The sequence below is a fragment of the Hylobates moloch genome, unplaced genomic scaffold (genome assembly GCF_009828535.3).
Source record: "Hylobates moloch isolate HMO894 unplaced genomic scaffold, HMol_V3 SCAFFOLD_8, whole genome shotgun sequence".
Classification (NCBI taxonomy): domain Eukaryota; kingdom Metazoa; phylum Chordata; class Mammalia; order Primates; family Hylobatidae; genus Hylobates; species Hylobates moloch.
In genome coordinates this window covers 62,815,837-62,831,491 of record NW_026652283.1, presented here as the reverse complement: position 1 = coordinate 62,831,491, position 15,655 = coordinate 62,815,837, and the positions used below count along the sequence as shown (strand labels likewise).

The 15,655-nt window shown below is 37.1% G+C and overlaps 1 protein-coding gene across 3 annotated transcripts in view; it reads left to right on the top strand.

The window, feature by feature from the left end:
• MROH9 (maestro heat like repeat family member 9) overlaps positions 1–15,655 on the top strand; it is a 132,704-nt gene that overhangs the window by 94,358 nt on the left and 22,691 nt on the right. For all 3 annotated transcript variants that reach the window (XM_058442825.1, XM_032159098.2, XM_058442826.1), the window contains 3 exons: positions 2,262–2,414; positions 2,516–2,632; positions 3,184–3,286. In XM_058442825.1, coding sequence (XP_058298808.1) covers positions 2,262–2,414; positions 2,516–2,632; positions 3,184–3,286 — 373 coding nt within the window. The remainder of the gene's footprint in view (positions 1–2,261; positions 2,415–2,515; positions 2,633–3,183; positions 3,287–15,655) is intronic.

Below are 15,655 nucleotides of genomic sequence, written 5' to 3'. Positions count from 1 at the left end.
AACAATGAGAACTCATGGACACAGGAAGGGGAACATCACACTCCGGGGACTGTTGTGGGGTTGGGGGAGGGGGGAGGGACAACATTAGGAGATATACCTAATGCTAAATGACGAGTTAATGGGTGCAGGAAATCAACATGGCACATGGATACATATGTAACAAACCTGCACATTGTGCACATGTACCCTAAAACCTAAAGTATAATAATAAAATAAAATTAAAAAAAGAAAAAAAAAGAAAATGTGGTATATATACACCATGGACTACTATGCAGCCATAAAAAGGAATGAAGATTATGTGCTTTGCAGGGACATGGATGAAGCTGGAAGCCATCATTCTCAGCAAACTAACACAGGAACAGAAAATGAAATACCACATGTTCTCACTCATAAGTGGGAGTTGAACAATGAAAACACATGGACACAAGGAGGGGAACAACACACACCAGGGCCACTTAGGAAGGTGGGTGGCAAGGGGAGGGAGAACATTAGGAGAAATAGTTAATGCATGTGGGGCTTAAAACCTAGATGATGGGGTGATAGGTGCAGCAAACGAGCATGGCACACGTAGACCTTTGTAACAAACCTAAACTTTCTGCACTTGTATCCCAGAACTTAAAGTTAAAAAAAAAAAAGTGGCTTAATTTATTGAACACTTAATATATACTAGGGGCTTTTCTAAAGGATTTACTTGAGCTATTTTACATAAATTTCTAAGCAACTGTATTACTATTATCCAATTTTCATGTAAAGAAACTAAGGCAAAGAGAAGGCAATGTTTGGCCAAGGTCATATGTGGGATAAAGTAGTCAGAATGCTCATATAAAAAAAATCAATATGAGATTATAAACATTTCCTTAAAACCAGAAGGTGATATTATATTTTTAAAATTCGGGCCAAGTGCAGTGGCTCACGCCTGTAATTCCAACACTTTCCAAGACTGACATGGGAGGATTGCTTGAGCCCAAGAATTTCAGACCAGCAGGAAGGTTGCTGGAGCCCAGGAGTTAAAAGCTGCAGTGAGCTATGATCCTGCCCCTGCACTCCAGCCTGGGCAACAGAGTGAGACCCTGTCTCTAATAAAATATAAATAAATAAAAATTTAAAAATTAACCTCTTCTGACTTGCAATTTTTCCTTTATAGAATCATTTTTATCCAATTACCTTCCTATTTGGCATAAGTAGCCTTTGAAAACCTGGTTGTATGCCAGCATGCAGAGAGCTTCATTGTTATTTAGTGGCAACTCAGCAAAGTCCTCCAGCCTTTGAACACAGCATGGTTACATTATTATAAGTATCCTTACAAAAATTATCTCCAAGTTATACATACTATTTCAGTTTATACTTTTAGGATGTTATTAAATACTAATCATCTTCCTGAATTTAAGAAACTCATTTTTCACAGTTTTTTTAATGCAATCTGAATTTTGGTAAGTACATTTTTTTACTAGTTTATATATATTGTTCAGCTTTATTAAGGCTTAATTAATAAATTAAAATTGTATAGATTTACAGAATACAATATGTTTTGATATATGTATACCTTGTGAAATGATTAAATCAAAAAAAATTAACATAGCCATTACCTAACATATCTTTTTTTGTGTGTGTGGTGAGAACATTTGGGATCTAGTCTCTTTGCAATTTTTAAGTATACATTACATTATTAACTATACTCTAATGTAACTAGACTTACATTAGATCTCTAGAATTTATTCACCTAGTCTAAAAGAAACTTTGTATCCTTTAACCAACATCTTCCCCAGTGCCTCCCACCACCCTTCAGCTGCTGGCAACCTAGGCCCACTCTCCTCTTCTGTGAGTTCAACCTTTTAATATTCCACATATAAGTGAGATCATGCAATATTTGTCTTTCTGTCCCTGATTTCAAATAGCATGATGTCCTCCAAATTCATCCATGTCATACATGACAGGATTTTATTCTTTTTTAAGGCTGAAAAGTATTTCAATTATTCCACTGATGGACACTTAGGTTAATTCCATATCTTGGCTATTGTGAATAATAGGTAAGCAAATATTATTTTAAAATTAAAAGATGCCCTAACTACTTTAACCCAAGGTGAATTTTTTCTAAAAATAAATAAAATTTCATATAGTGTATGTATATATACATATATACATATATAGTATATTTATATGATGTGCGTGTGTGTGTGTGTGTGTGTGTGTGTGTGTGTAGATTACTGATTGAAGAAAAAAGCCCTAATATTATCCTCAAAGAAGGCCTTTTTCTTTTACAGATTAATGGAGGCATTCGAAGTATGGCAATTCAACACTTTGGTCAGTTAGTTAGGGATATGAGAGAGTACACATGGATGCTGAATGATGTGGTTCTAGAAGGCTTGGTGCCCCTAATCCTATTTTTGGAGGATGACGATAAAAGAGTAGCTGAAGTAAGTCATTTGATCTTCTTTTTCATAAATTTACCAAGAATTATAATGTTTTATCTAACAACAGATGAATAGATCTTCACTGGCCTTTTTCTGTCTCACAGGCATGTAAAAATACATTAAAAATCTGTACCTCACAATTAAAGTGGTCAACATCACGTTTGCTCAAAGATGAAAATTACAGTTTTGAGATGGTGGTGCTCAGTATCTGTAACAATCTTGTAAGTGGCCCTTCCATTTTTACTACTATAAGAGTTGTAGACAAAACTTACAGGATATCCAAAGTGATAAAAACTGTAATGGGGATAAGAGTGAATTTTGGAGGAAAAAAATGGAAGAAAATATTTTAAATAAGTGATTATAGCTGGAGCTTGAACCGAGAGAATTAGAATTTTCCACTTCCTATTTCTCAACACCGATCATCCATCTTATCTTCTTCCTCCAGCCCACCCATTTTGAGCTATGGATGGGTATTAAGGTAGGAAGAATATCCCAGATCGTGAAAAAGAAAACTAGAATTAATTTGCCACTGCCTCTTGAGCTAGTCCTCTGAAACCCAGCATGAACAGCAATGATGGACAAGTGGGGATGGATGAATGCTAACCAAAGAATGGAAAAAGAGAGTTGACTTTGGGAACAAGAGTATAGTTCATGCAAAAACATCCCCAACTTCTAATTTGGTCCTGATTTGGTATGTTGAAGCCTTTCTGGAGGGAGCAAATGTTCTATTTCAACAATTGAGAGAGGTGCTTTTTTCCCTTTTTATTCTCAGATTATTTCTCATAGAAACTACATTAGAGATTTGATATCTGATACCTTAGGATTCCTGTGGAGCTCCAGAACATATCTTAAGAGGGCATCGGTTATTTTGATAGGTAAATATAATTCAGTTCTCAATTCCTAATTTGTCTTAAATGGTATAGAATGGAGAAGAAGCTAAAAGTCTTTCTTACATTTTTTTTAATGTCTCTGCTTGTGAGGGACAGCACCTGTGATGGTGATGAACAGAGGTTGATACATGTGATGAGAACAGAGTTCTATTTTATGATACACAGAGAATATAGCTGTATGATTATTATGCAAAGTGTGTTCAGCAAAATGGATTTCAAAACTTAAGATGGTGACATACCATTGTTCATTATTCCCCTTCAGCACTTAAAAATTACTACCCAAAGAAAAAGAATAATTTAAAAATATATAAAAACATCATCTTCAACCAAACTTGGACATCTGTAACCACAAACTACAATAGATGAGGAAGAACTACCAAATCCACTAAAGTTTTTAAAAAGTGGAAACAGGCAGGGGCAACCCAGGAAGACTCTAAGACTAGACAAGTTTTTTATATCAGACAAACCTGACCAAACAGTTTTTCTATACTAGCTCTCACTGTGAAAATAAAAATTAATTATTCTTTATTTTGGAATTCCCATCTTAGTAGTGAGTCTCCAACTTGGCAGTAGGATCTTCCCTTGACCCCAATCAGCATCATGGAGTAACAGGAGCAGCAAAGAATGAGGAAATACATGGTCACGTCATACATATAGAGAGGACGCTCTCGGTCAGGTTAGATGACAAAATGAATTATGATCAGCACTAAAGCCCTTGATCTGTGTTAATCAGAGAGGAGGGGCAGAATACACACAGACACAGGCACGTGTGTGCGTGCACACACACACCCACACACACAAAGAAAAACCCTGTGTTATAACTTTCTGTCATTTTCTTTTTTTTTTTTTTGAGACGGAGTCTTGCTCTGTCACCCAGGCTGGAGTGCAGTGGCGCGATCTCGGCTCACCGCAAGCTCCGCCTCCCAGGCTCACGCCATCCTCCTGCCTCAGCCTCTCCGAGTAGCTGGGACTACCAGAATCTTGCTCTGTCGCCTAGGCCGGAGTGCAGTGGCACAATCTTGGCTCACTGCAACCTCCACCTCCCAGGTTCAAGCAACTCTCCTGCTTCAGCCTCTAGAGTAGCTGGGATTATAGGCATGCGCCACCACGCCTGGCTAATTTTTGTATTTTTAGTAGAGACGGAGTTTCACTATGTTTGCCAGGCTGGTCTTGAACTCCTGACCTAAAGTGATCTGCTGGCCTCAGCCTCCCAAAGTGCTGAAATTACAGGCATGAGCCACCATGCTCAGCCAATAGTAACTTTATTTCAAACCAGAAATAATCCCTGCTATCCTGAATTCTACCTTGGAAGTTCCCACAAATAAACCTCTGTATATAACTATTGCAAGATTGGTAAATAAGTAATTTTTAAAAAGAAACAGCATTATCTTTCTACAGAGGTACTTCAAGGGAAAAAAGAGACAAAAGAATAAAGAAAAACAAACCTCAGAAAATATGTCTATAGAGCAGATGAAAGTTATGATATATATTTCCATGAATACAAAACATTTTAAAATGAAGATCTAAAGTATAGACACAAGCATACAGGGAATCTAGGATGGGATAATGGGAGCATATGAAAAATAAGCTTTCAAAGTACAAGGGGGAAAAAGTAAGAAAAAACATATATCACCAAAAATGAAAATTAAATTACAACCAGCAAAAGACAAAATATTTGTTGAGAACTCAGTAAGGGACAAGGAGTACAGGGTTGAGAAATGTTAGCAAAATCAAACAAAAACCATCAATGAAAAATTCTTTTTATTCTTTCTTCCAAAAAAAAAAAGGAATACATGTGCAGAACGTGCAGGTTTGTTACATAGCTATACATGTGCCATGGTGGTTCTCTGCCCCTATTGACTGGCCCTCTAAGTTCCCTCCCCTGAACCCCCACCTCCCAACAGGCTCTGGTGTACGTTGTTCCCCTCCCTTTGTCCACGTGTTCTCGTTGTTCAACTCCCACTTACGAGTGAGAACATGTGGTGTTTGGTTTTCTGTTCCTGTGTTAGTTTGCTGAGAATGATAGCTTCCGGCTTCATCCATGTCCCTGCAAAGAACATGATTTCATTCCTTTTTATGGCTGCATAATATTCCATGGTGTGTATATACCACATTTTCTTTATCCAGTTTATCATTGATGGGCATGTGGGTTGGTTCCATGTCTTTGCCATTTTAAATAGTGCTGCAATAAACATACATGTGCACTTGTCTTTAAAGTAAAGTGATTTGTATTCCTTTGGGTATATACATAGTAATGGGATTGCTGGGTCAAATGGTATTTCTGGTCCTAGATCCTTGAGGAATTGTCATACTGTATTCCACAATGGTTGAACTAATTTACATTCCCAACAGTGTAAAAGCGTTCCTATTTCTCCACAGCCTTGCCACCATCTATTGTTTCTTGACTTTTTAATAATTGCCATTCTGACTGGTATGAGATGGTATCTCATTGTAGTTTTGATTTGCATCTCTCTAATGATCAGTGATGTTGAGCTTTTTTCATATGTTTGTTGGCCATGTAAATGTCTTCTTTTCAGAAGTGTCTATTCATATCCCTTGCCCACTTTTTGAGGTGGTTTTTTGTTAAGTTACTTGTAGATTCTGGATATTAGACCTTTGTCAGATGGGTAGATTGCAAAATTTTTCTCCCATTCTGTAGGTTGCCTTTTCAGTCATAGTTTCTTTTGCTGTGCAGAAGCTGTTTAATTTAATTAGATCCTATTTGTCAATTTCGGCTTTTGTTGCAATTGCTTTTGGTGTTTTTGTCATGAAATCTTTGCCCATGCCTATGTCCTGAATGGTATTGCCTAGGTTTTCTTCTAGGGTTTTTAGGGTTTTGGGTTTTACATTAAGTTTTTAAGCCTTGTTAATTTTTGTATAAGGTGTAAGGAAAGTGTCTAGTTTCAGTTTCCTGCATATGGCTAGCCAGTTTTCGCAGCACCATTTACTGAATAGGAGATCCTTTCCCCATTGCTTGTTTTTAGCAGGTTTGTCGAAAATCAGATGATTGTAGATGTGTGGTGTTATTTCTGAGGTCTCTGTTCTGTTCCATTTATCTATGTTATCTATGTATCTGCTTTGGTACCAGTACCATGTTGTTTTGGTTACGGTAGCCTGATAGTATAGTTTGAAGCCAGGTACCACAATGCCTCCAGCTTTGTTCTTTCTGCTTAGGATTGTCTTGGCTATACGGGGTCTTCTTTCATTACATGTGAAATCCAAAATAGTTTTTTCTAATTCTGTGAAGAATGTCAATGGTAGTTTGATGGGAATAGTACTGAATCTATAAATTAACTTGGGCAGTATGGCCATTTTCACAATATTGATTCTTCCTATCCATGAGGATGGAATGTCTTTCCATTTGTTTGTGTCCTCTCTGACTTCTTTGAGCAGTGGTTTGTAGTTCTCCTTGAAGAGGTCCTTCACATTTCTTGTTAGCTGTACTCCTAGATTTTATTTTCTTCGTAGCGATTATGAATGGGAGTTCACTCATTATTTGGCTTTCTGTGTGTCTATCATTGGTGTAAATGAACGCTCATAATTTTTGCACATTGATTTTGTATCCTGAGACTTCGCTGAAGGTGCTTATCAGTTTAAGGAGTTTTTGGGCTGAGGTGATTGAGTTTTCTAAATATAGAATCATGCAGTCTGCAGAGACAATCTGACTTCCTCTCTTCCTATTTGAATACTCTTTATTTTTTTCTCTTGCCTGATTGCCCTAGCCAGACCTTTCAATACTATGTTGAATATGAGTAGTGTGAGAAGCCATTCTTGTCTTGTACCAGTTTTCAAAGGGAATGTTTCCAGCTTTTGCCCATTCAATATGACATTGCTATGATATTGGCTGTGGGTTTGTCTTAAATAGCTTTATTATTTTGAGATATCTTCCTTCAATATCTAGTTTATTAAGAGGGTTTTTTTTTTTTTTTTTTCGGAGTCTTGCTCTTGTTGCCCAGGCTGGAGTGCAGTGGCACAATCTCGTCTCACTGCAACCTCCGCCTCCCAAGTTCCAGCGATTCTCCTGCCTCAGCCTCCTGAGTAGCTAGGGTTACAGGCACGTGCCACCACGCCCAGCTAATTTTTGTATTTTTAGTAGAGATGAGGTTTCACCATGTCAGTCAGGCTGGTCTCAAACTCTTGACCTCATGATCCACCTGACTCAGCCCTCTAAAGTGCTGGGATTGTTAAGAGTTTTTAACATGAAGGGATGTTGAATTTTATCAAAGGTCTTTTCTGCATCTATAGAGATAATCATGTGGATTTTGTCTTTGGTTCTGTTTAATGTGATGGATTATGTTTATTTATTTGCATATGTTGAATCAGCCTTGCATCGCAGGGGTGACACTGACCTGATCATGGTGGGTAAGTTTTTTTGATTTGCTGCTAGGTTCTATTTGTCAGTATTTTATTGAGGATTTTTACATCAATGTTCATCAGAAATATTGGCCTGGAGTTTTCCTTTTTTATTGTGTCTCTTCCTGGTTTTGGTATCAGAATGATGCTGGCTTCATAAAATGAGTTAGGGAGGAGTCCCTCCTTTTCAATTGTTTGGAATACTTTCAGAAGGAATGGTACCAATTCCTCTTTGTGTTTCTGGTAAAATTCAACTGTGAGTCCATCTGATCCTGGGCTTTTTTTGGTTGGTAGGCTATTAATTACTGCCTCAATTTCAGAACTTGTTATTGGTCTATTGAGGGATTCAACTTCTTTCTTGTTTAGACTTGGGAGTGTGTATCTGTCCAGGAATTTACCCATTTCTTCTAGATTTTCTAGTTTATTTGCGTAGAGGTGTTTATAGTATTCTTTGATGGTAGTTTGTATTTCTGTGGGGTCAGTGGTGATATTTCCTTATCAGTTTTTATGGTATCTATTTAATTCTTCTTTTTTTCTATATTAGTTTAGCTAGTAGTCTATTTTGTTAGTCTTTTTGAAAAATCAGCTCCTGGATTTATTGTTTTTTTGGAGGGCTTTTCGTGTCTCTATCTAGTTCAATTCTTTTCTGATCTTAGTTACTTATTGTCTTATGCTAGCTTTTGAATTAGTTTGTTCTTGATGCTCTAGCTCTTTTAACTGTGATACTAGAAGGTCAATTTGAGATCTTCCAAGCTTTCTGATGTGGGCATTTAGTGCTATAAATTTCCCTCTTAACACTGCTTTAGCTGTGTCCCAGAGATTCTGGTACATTGTCCCATGTTCTCATTAGTTTCAAAGAACTTCTTGATTTCTGCCTTAATTTCATTGTTTACCCAGGAGTCATTCAGGAGCAGGTTGTTCAATTTCCATGCAATTGTGTGTTTTTGAGTGAGTTTCTTAATCCTGAGTTCTAATTTGATTGCACTGTGTTCTGAAAGACTGTTTGTTATGATTTCAGTTCTTTTGCATTTGCTGAGGAGTGTTTTATTTCCAATTATGTGGTCTATTTTAGAATCAGTGCCATGTGGCACTGAGAAGAATGTATGCTCTGTTGATTTGGGTTGGAGAGTTCTGCATATGTCTATTGGGCCCATATGATCCAGAGCTGAGTTCAAGTCCTGAATATCTTTATTAATTTTCTGTCTAGTTCTGTCTAATACTGACAGTGAGGTGTTAAAATATCCCACTATTATTGTGTAGAAGTCTAAGTCTCTTTGTATTTCTTACAAACTTGTTTCATGAATCTGGGTGTGCCTGTATTGAGTGCATGTATATTTAGAATAGTTAGCTCTTCTTGTTGAATTGTTCCCTTTTCCATAATGTAATGCCCTTTTTCTTCTTTTTTGATCTTTGTTGGTTTTAAAGTCTGTTTTGTCAGATACTAGGATTGCAACCCCTGCAGTTTTTTTGCTTTCTGTTTGCTTGGTAAATTTTCCTCCATCCCTTTATTTTGAGCCTATGTGTGTCTTTGCACATTAGATGGGTCTCCTGAATACAGCACAGCAATGGGTCTTGACTCTATCCAATTTGCCAGTCTGTGTCTTTTAACTGGGGCATTTAGCCCATTTACATTTAAGGTTAATATTTTTATGTGTGAATTTGATCCTGTCATCATGATGCTAGCTGGTTATTTTGCACACTAGTTGATGCAGTTTCTTCATAGTGTCATTGATCATTACATTTTGGTGTGTTTTCCAGTGGCTAGTACTGGGTGCTTTTTTTCCATATTTAGTGCTTCTCTCAGGAGCTCTTGCAAGGCAGGCCTGGTGATAATGAAATCCCTCAACATTTGTCTTGAAATGATTTTATTTCTCCTTTGCTTATGAAGCTTAATTTGGCTGGATATGAAATTCTGGGTTGAAAATTCTTTTCTTCAACAATGTCGAATTTGTCCCCCAATCTCTTCTGGCTTGTAGAGTTTCTGTTGAGAGATGTACTTTTAGTCTTATGGGCTTCTCTTTGTAGGTGACCTGGCCTTTCTCTCTCTGGCTGCCCTTAACAATTTTTCCTTCATTTCAAGCTTGGATAATTGGATGATTATGTGTCTTGGGGTTGATCTTCTCATGGAGTATCTTAGTGGTGGTCTCTGTATTTCTTGAATTTGCATGTTGGCCTGTCTTGCTAGGAAAGTCCTCCCGGATAATATCCTGAAGTGTGTTTTCCAGCTTGTTTCCATTCTCCTCATCTCCTTCTGGTACTCTAAGCAATCATAGGTTTGGTCTTTTTATGAAGCTCCATATTTTTTGGAGGCTTTCTTCATTCCTTTTCATTCTTTTATCTCTACTCTTGTCTGCATGCCTTATTTCAGCAAGGTGGTCTTCAAACTCTGATAACCTTTCTTCTACTTGTTCAGTTCGGCTGTTGATAGCTGTATATGTTTTATGAACTTCTTGTGCTGGGGTTTTCAGCTCCATCAGATCATTTATGTTTCTCTCTAAACTGGTTATTCAGTTAGCAGCTCCTATAACCTTTTATCAAAGTTCTTAGCTTCTTTGCATTGGGTTAGAACATGCTCCTTTAGTGAAGCATAGTTTTTTATTACCCATCTTCTGAAGGCTACTACTGTCAATTCATCCATCTGATCCTCTGTCCTGTTCTGTGTCCTTGATGGAAAGACATTGCAATTATTTGGAGAAGAGGCACTCTGGCCTTTTGGGTTTTCAGCATTTTTTCATTGATTCTTTCTTATCTTCGTGAGTTTGTCTAGAGTCGGTCTTTGAGGCTCTGACCCTTGGATGGGGTTTTTGTGGGGGTTTTTTTGTTGTTGTTTTTGTTGTTTCTTTCTGCTTGTTTGTCTTGCAATGGTAAGGTCCCTCTTCTGTAGGCTTGCTGCAGTTTGCTGGGGATTCACTTCAGGCCCTACTCATCTGATTCACTCCCATGCCTGGAGATGTCACTCAAGGAGGCTGGAGAACAGCAAAGATGGGTGCCTGCTCCTTCCTCTGGGATCTCTGAGCTCAAAGGGCACCAACCTGATGCCAGTAGGATCGCTCTTGTATAGGGTTTCTGACAACCCCTGTTGGAGGGTCTCACACAGTTAGGTACCAAGGAGAATACCCATTTAACAAAGTACTTTGTCCCTTGGTAGAGGGGGTGTGCCACACCAGGGGGGAAACCCACTTGTCTGGGCTGCCTGGATTCCTCAGAACTACCAGGAAGAAAGGCTAAATCTGCTGGTCTGCAGAGACTGTGGCCTCCCTCTCCTTAGGGGCTCAGGTCCTGTGGAATCCAGGTTCTGTCCCTGAGCCCCTGGCTGGAGTTATTGGAGTTCCTGCAGGGAAGCCCCACCCAATGTGGAAGGATGGGTAAGAGTCAGGCCTGTAGAGGCACTCTGCCACAGACTGCCACAGCCAATGTGTTGGGCTGCAGAGGGACAAGTCTTGGGACCAAGCCATCCAGCCTCCCTGGCTCCAGCAGGGGAAAAGCACAGCCTGGGGCTTTAGAAATGGGTGCCACCCTTCCCCTGCCCAGGAAGCTTAGAGTGTTAGGCAGTTGTGAGTCCCACTGTGTGCGGAATTAGTGGGTTCTTGGTCTCACTCAAGAATGAAGCCACGGACCCTCGCGGTGAGTGTTACAGCTCTTAAGGTGGCGCGTCTGGAGTTTGTTCCTTCTGAGGAACAAACACCTGCTGAGCCATCTGGAATTTTTAGAATAATTTTACTCCCATTTCATTTCTTACACGAAATAAAATCCAGATGGTCACAAGTTCAAATGTTAAAAAGGAAAGTATAATAATAAATAAAATTAAATTAAATAATTTGGAAAAATTGGCTGAGTTGGGGAAGATCTTGCTAAGGAAGAGTCAAAAGAAGCCATAAAGAAAAGATTGATAACTATGTAAAAATGAAACGGTATTGCAAGGTAAAACTACTATAAACAAAGTAAAAAGCCAAATTTGGATGAAATATTTACATTTATCATGAATTCTCACTGTCTAAAGAATCTTTACTAACCCATAAGAAAAAGTCACAATAGAAAAATGGATGAAGAACACACCAAAAAAATCATTTGGCTCTTAAGCATTAAAATGTTCACAAATTTTTCCAAAAGTGATGCAAACAAAGTTTCTATCCATTGAGTTGACAAAGATGCAAAGTTTTGTACTACCCAATTTTGGCCAGGTTGCAGGAAGTGAGCAATCACTTACATTACTGGTGAGACCAGAAATCATTACTTTCTCTAAGAAGAACAATGGTAAAATCTATAAAAATGAGAAATGCATACTCTTTTGACTCAGTAATCTCCCCTCAAGAGAATATATCCTCAGAAACACTCACACATGGGAGAAATGATGTGTGTTCATAGATATTTATTGCATCATTGTACACTGCCATCTCACCATAGCATGTGGCTTTTATCTTTGTGTTTTCTGATTACCTTCAGCATTTTAAAAGTGTTACAGCGAGAAACAAACAAAAAAGTAAAAGACAAAAGATGTGCTTTCCAGCTGGGTCAGCCTAGTTTTACAAGGCTGTCTTCAAAGTCCCCAACCTGTGACTTATCTTACAGTCACAATGACCAGAACTGTCATAGTGACACCATTAGTTCAAGAGATGCTTGGAAATATAGTTATTTAAATGGTCAAGAAGGGGATCATGATATTAACACCTAGTAGTATGTCATAATTATCAATATTTAAAAAGTGAGAGATCTCATATAAGTTTCTGGGATTCTAGTTATTCATGAAGAAAAAAAAAAGGAAGATGAAGCTATACTGAACCTGAATTTCTGCATGGTAGCAACCCGGATGTAGCTGACCATCAGCTTCACTGTGGATGAAGCCTGTACTTCCTGTTCACCACACTCCCCACCACCACCAAATGCATTCTTCCACACAGTTGAGATCACATGTACCTACCTAGGCCTTGGCATTTTGGTTAATTTGACATAATTTCCAAAGCATCAAATTCTGTTTGAAAGTTCATTTGTGACTTTCAAAAACACAGTTTCCGTAGAGCCATTTAATTTGTAGGTCTTTTTGCATAATTTTTCCACCTATTTTGTTCATTTGGTGGTAACATTGTATTTATGAAATAAGTATCTGCAGTTGTAAGAACAATCCAAATATAACTATGGTTTAAACAACATAATAATTTATTTCTCTCTCATGCAATAGTCCAAGCATATGTAAACTAGGGCCAGCTCTTTTGCTGCTCTAGCATTCTCATCACGTAGTTTCCCACATCAGCTCCAAAATGTTTGCTCCAGCTCCTGCAACCACTTCTACATTCCAGGTGGTTGGAAAGAAACAAAAATATCAAGAGGTCACACACACTCCTTTGAAGAGCAAACATAACTTCTGCTAAATTATCATTAGCCCATATCATAGACATATCCTCCCGCTTAGCTGTAAAGAAGTCTTAAAAATCTAGTTGTTAGTTGGGTGGCCAGCTAAATCTCAGTAATTTAGTAAAAGCACTAAAGAAAAAAAAAGAAATTTGACATTAGGGGGAATTAATACTTGTTAGCATGAGAAATTTTCATTCATTTATCTACCTAATCTTAAAAGGAAATACATTGGAATAAAAAATCAAACAGATAGAAAAGCACACTAATAAAGGACATCCCACAAAACAAGTTTTTTTAAAAGCATTATTCTTAAATTGCTCAGCCCATGCTCCACCTGCCAATAAGAGTATCTTGAGTTTTACTGCCAGTTGATTGTATTATGAAAATGATCATGTGATTTTTGTGGTCACTATTTTTACTAAAGCAAAGAAAAAATATAAAATATTGGTTTGATAAGCAAAGGATATCCTCCTTTGAGACAACATAGATGATCCATCCTGAAAAAAGGGGAAAACAAGAGACAACATAAATGAACCTAGAGGACATTATAATAAGTGAAATAAACCAAAGACAGAAACATACTGCATAATCTCACTTACATGTGAAATCTTTTTTAAAAAGTCAAATAGATAGAAATGTAAAGTATAATGGTGATTACCAGGAGCAAGGGCACAAGAAATGGGAAGATGTAAATCAAAGGGTACATAGATCAAAGGGTGCAAAGTTGCAGTTATGTAAGATAAATCTAGAGAGCAAATGTATAGCATGAAAACTGTACTTAATAATATTGTATTACATACTTACATACCATACATTTGCTAAGAGAGTAGATCCTTAGGTGTTTTTAGCTAAAAGAGTAGGTGTTTTTAGCTAAAAGAACACTTAAAGTACAACACATTTGTGTGTGTTACATACAAAAAGGGTAACTCTGAGATGATAGATATGTCAACTTGCTTGAGTGTTGTATTCACTTCACTAGGTATATGTATATCAAAATGTTATGTTATATACCTTAAATATACACAACAGAAAAATTTTATTTTCTGATAACTCAAGTAAAAAATAGATAATCTTGCATTTAAACCTCAGAATGGACACCCTCTAGCCATGTGACCTTTACCAAGCTACTTAATCTCTATGAACTTTAGTTTTACCATCTGTAAAATGAGGATAATAAGAATAGCTTCACAAAATGGGTGTGAGTAGTAACTGAAACAAAGCACCCAAGAGAGTGTCTAGCATATAGCAGTTGTTCAATCCTTTGTAGCATTATTTTTCAGCTGGTTGTTAAAATCATTTTATTTTTTAGTTTTTTTAATGATCACATAGAATGGCATTTATCAATTGAATATTTTGGCTGACTGAAGAATAACTATTTGAAGATTCTGAAAATTACATGATTATCCACTGAAATGAAGGGCTCTGTTATAATATATATCTCTGTCAGTTATAAAGCAGATATACTTTTTTTATTTAATAGATTTAGGGATACAAGTACAGTTGTGTTACATGGATATATTGCATAATGGTGGAAGGCTGGACATTCTGTGTATCCATTACCCAAACAATGTACATTGTACTCAATAGGTAGTATTTTATCCCTCATTCTCTTTCCAACCTCCCACCTTTTGGAGTCTCCAGCATCTATTATTCCACTCTGTATGTCCATGTGTACCCATTGTTTAGCTCCCATTTGTAAGTGAGAAAATGTGGTTTTTGACTTTATATTTCTGAGTCATTTCACTGAGGCTAATGGCCTCCAGTTGCATCCATGTTGCTGCAAGATACATGATTCAATTCTTTTTTATGGCTGGGTAGTATTCCATGATGTGTGTGTGTGTGTGTATATAGATATGTATTGGTCAAGATATATATATATACACACACACACACACACACACACACACACACACACGTCACATTTTCTTTATCCAATCATCCCTGATGGTAATTTATGTTGACTGCATTTCTTTGCTATTTTAAATAGTGCTGTGACAAACATAGGAATGCAAGTGTCTTTTTGATACAATTATTTGTTTTTCTTCGATTAGATACCTAGTAGTGAGATTAGTGGATCGAATGATAGTTCTATTTTTAATTATTTGAGAAATCAACATAATGTTTTCCATAGAAGATGTACTAAATTACATTCCCACCAACAATGTATATGCATTCATTTTTCTCTGTAACTTCATCAACATTTGTTCTTTTGGACTTTTTAGTAATAGCCATTCCGACTAGTACAAGATGGTATCTCATTGTAGTTTTAATTTGTATTTCACTGATGATTAGTGACATTCAACATTTTTTCATTTTTTAATATTTTTATTTTTGTGGGTACATAGTAGGTATACATATTTATGGGTACATGGGATGTTTTGATATAAGCATGCAATGTGAAATAAGCATGTCATGGAAAATGGGGTATTCATCCCCTCAAACATTTATCCTTTGAATTACAAACAATCTAATCACACTATTTTAAAATGTACAATTAAGTTATTATTGGCTACAGTCCTTCTATTGTGCTATCAAATAGTAAGTCTTACTCATTCTATTATTCTGTACCCATTAACCATCCCCACAACCCCCTCAACCCCCCATTACCCTTTCTAGCTTCTGGTAACCATCCTTCTACCCTCTATGTCTGTG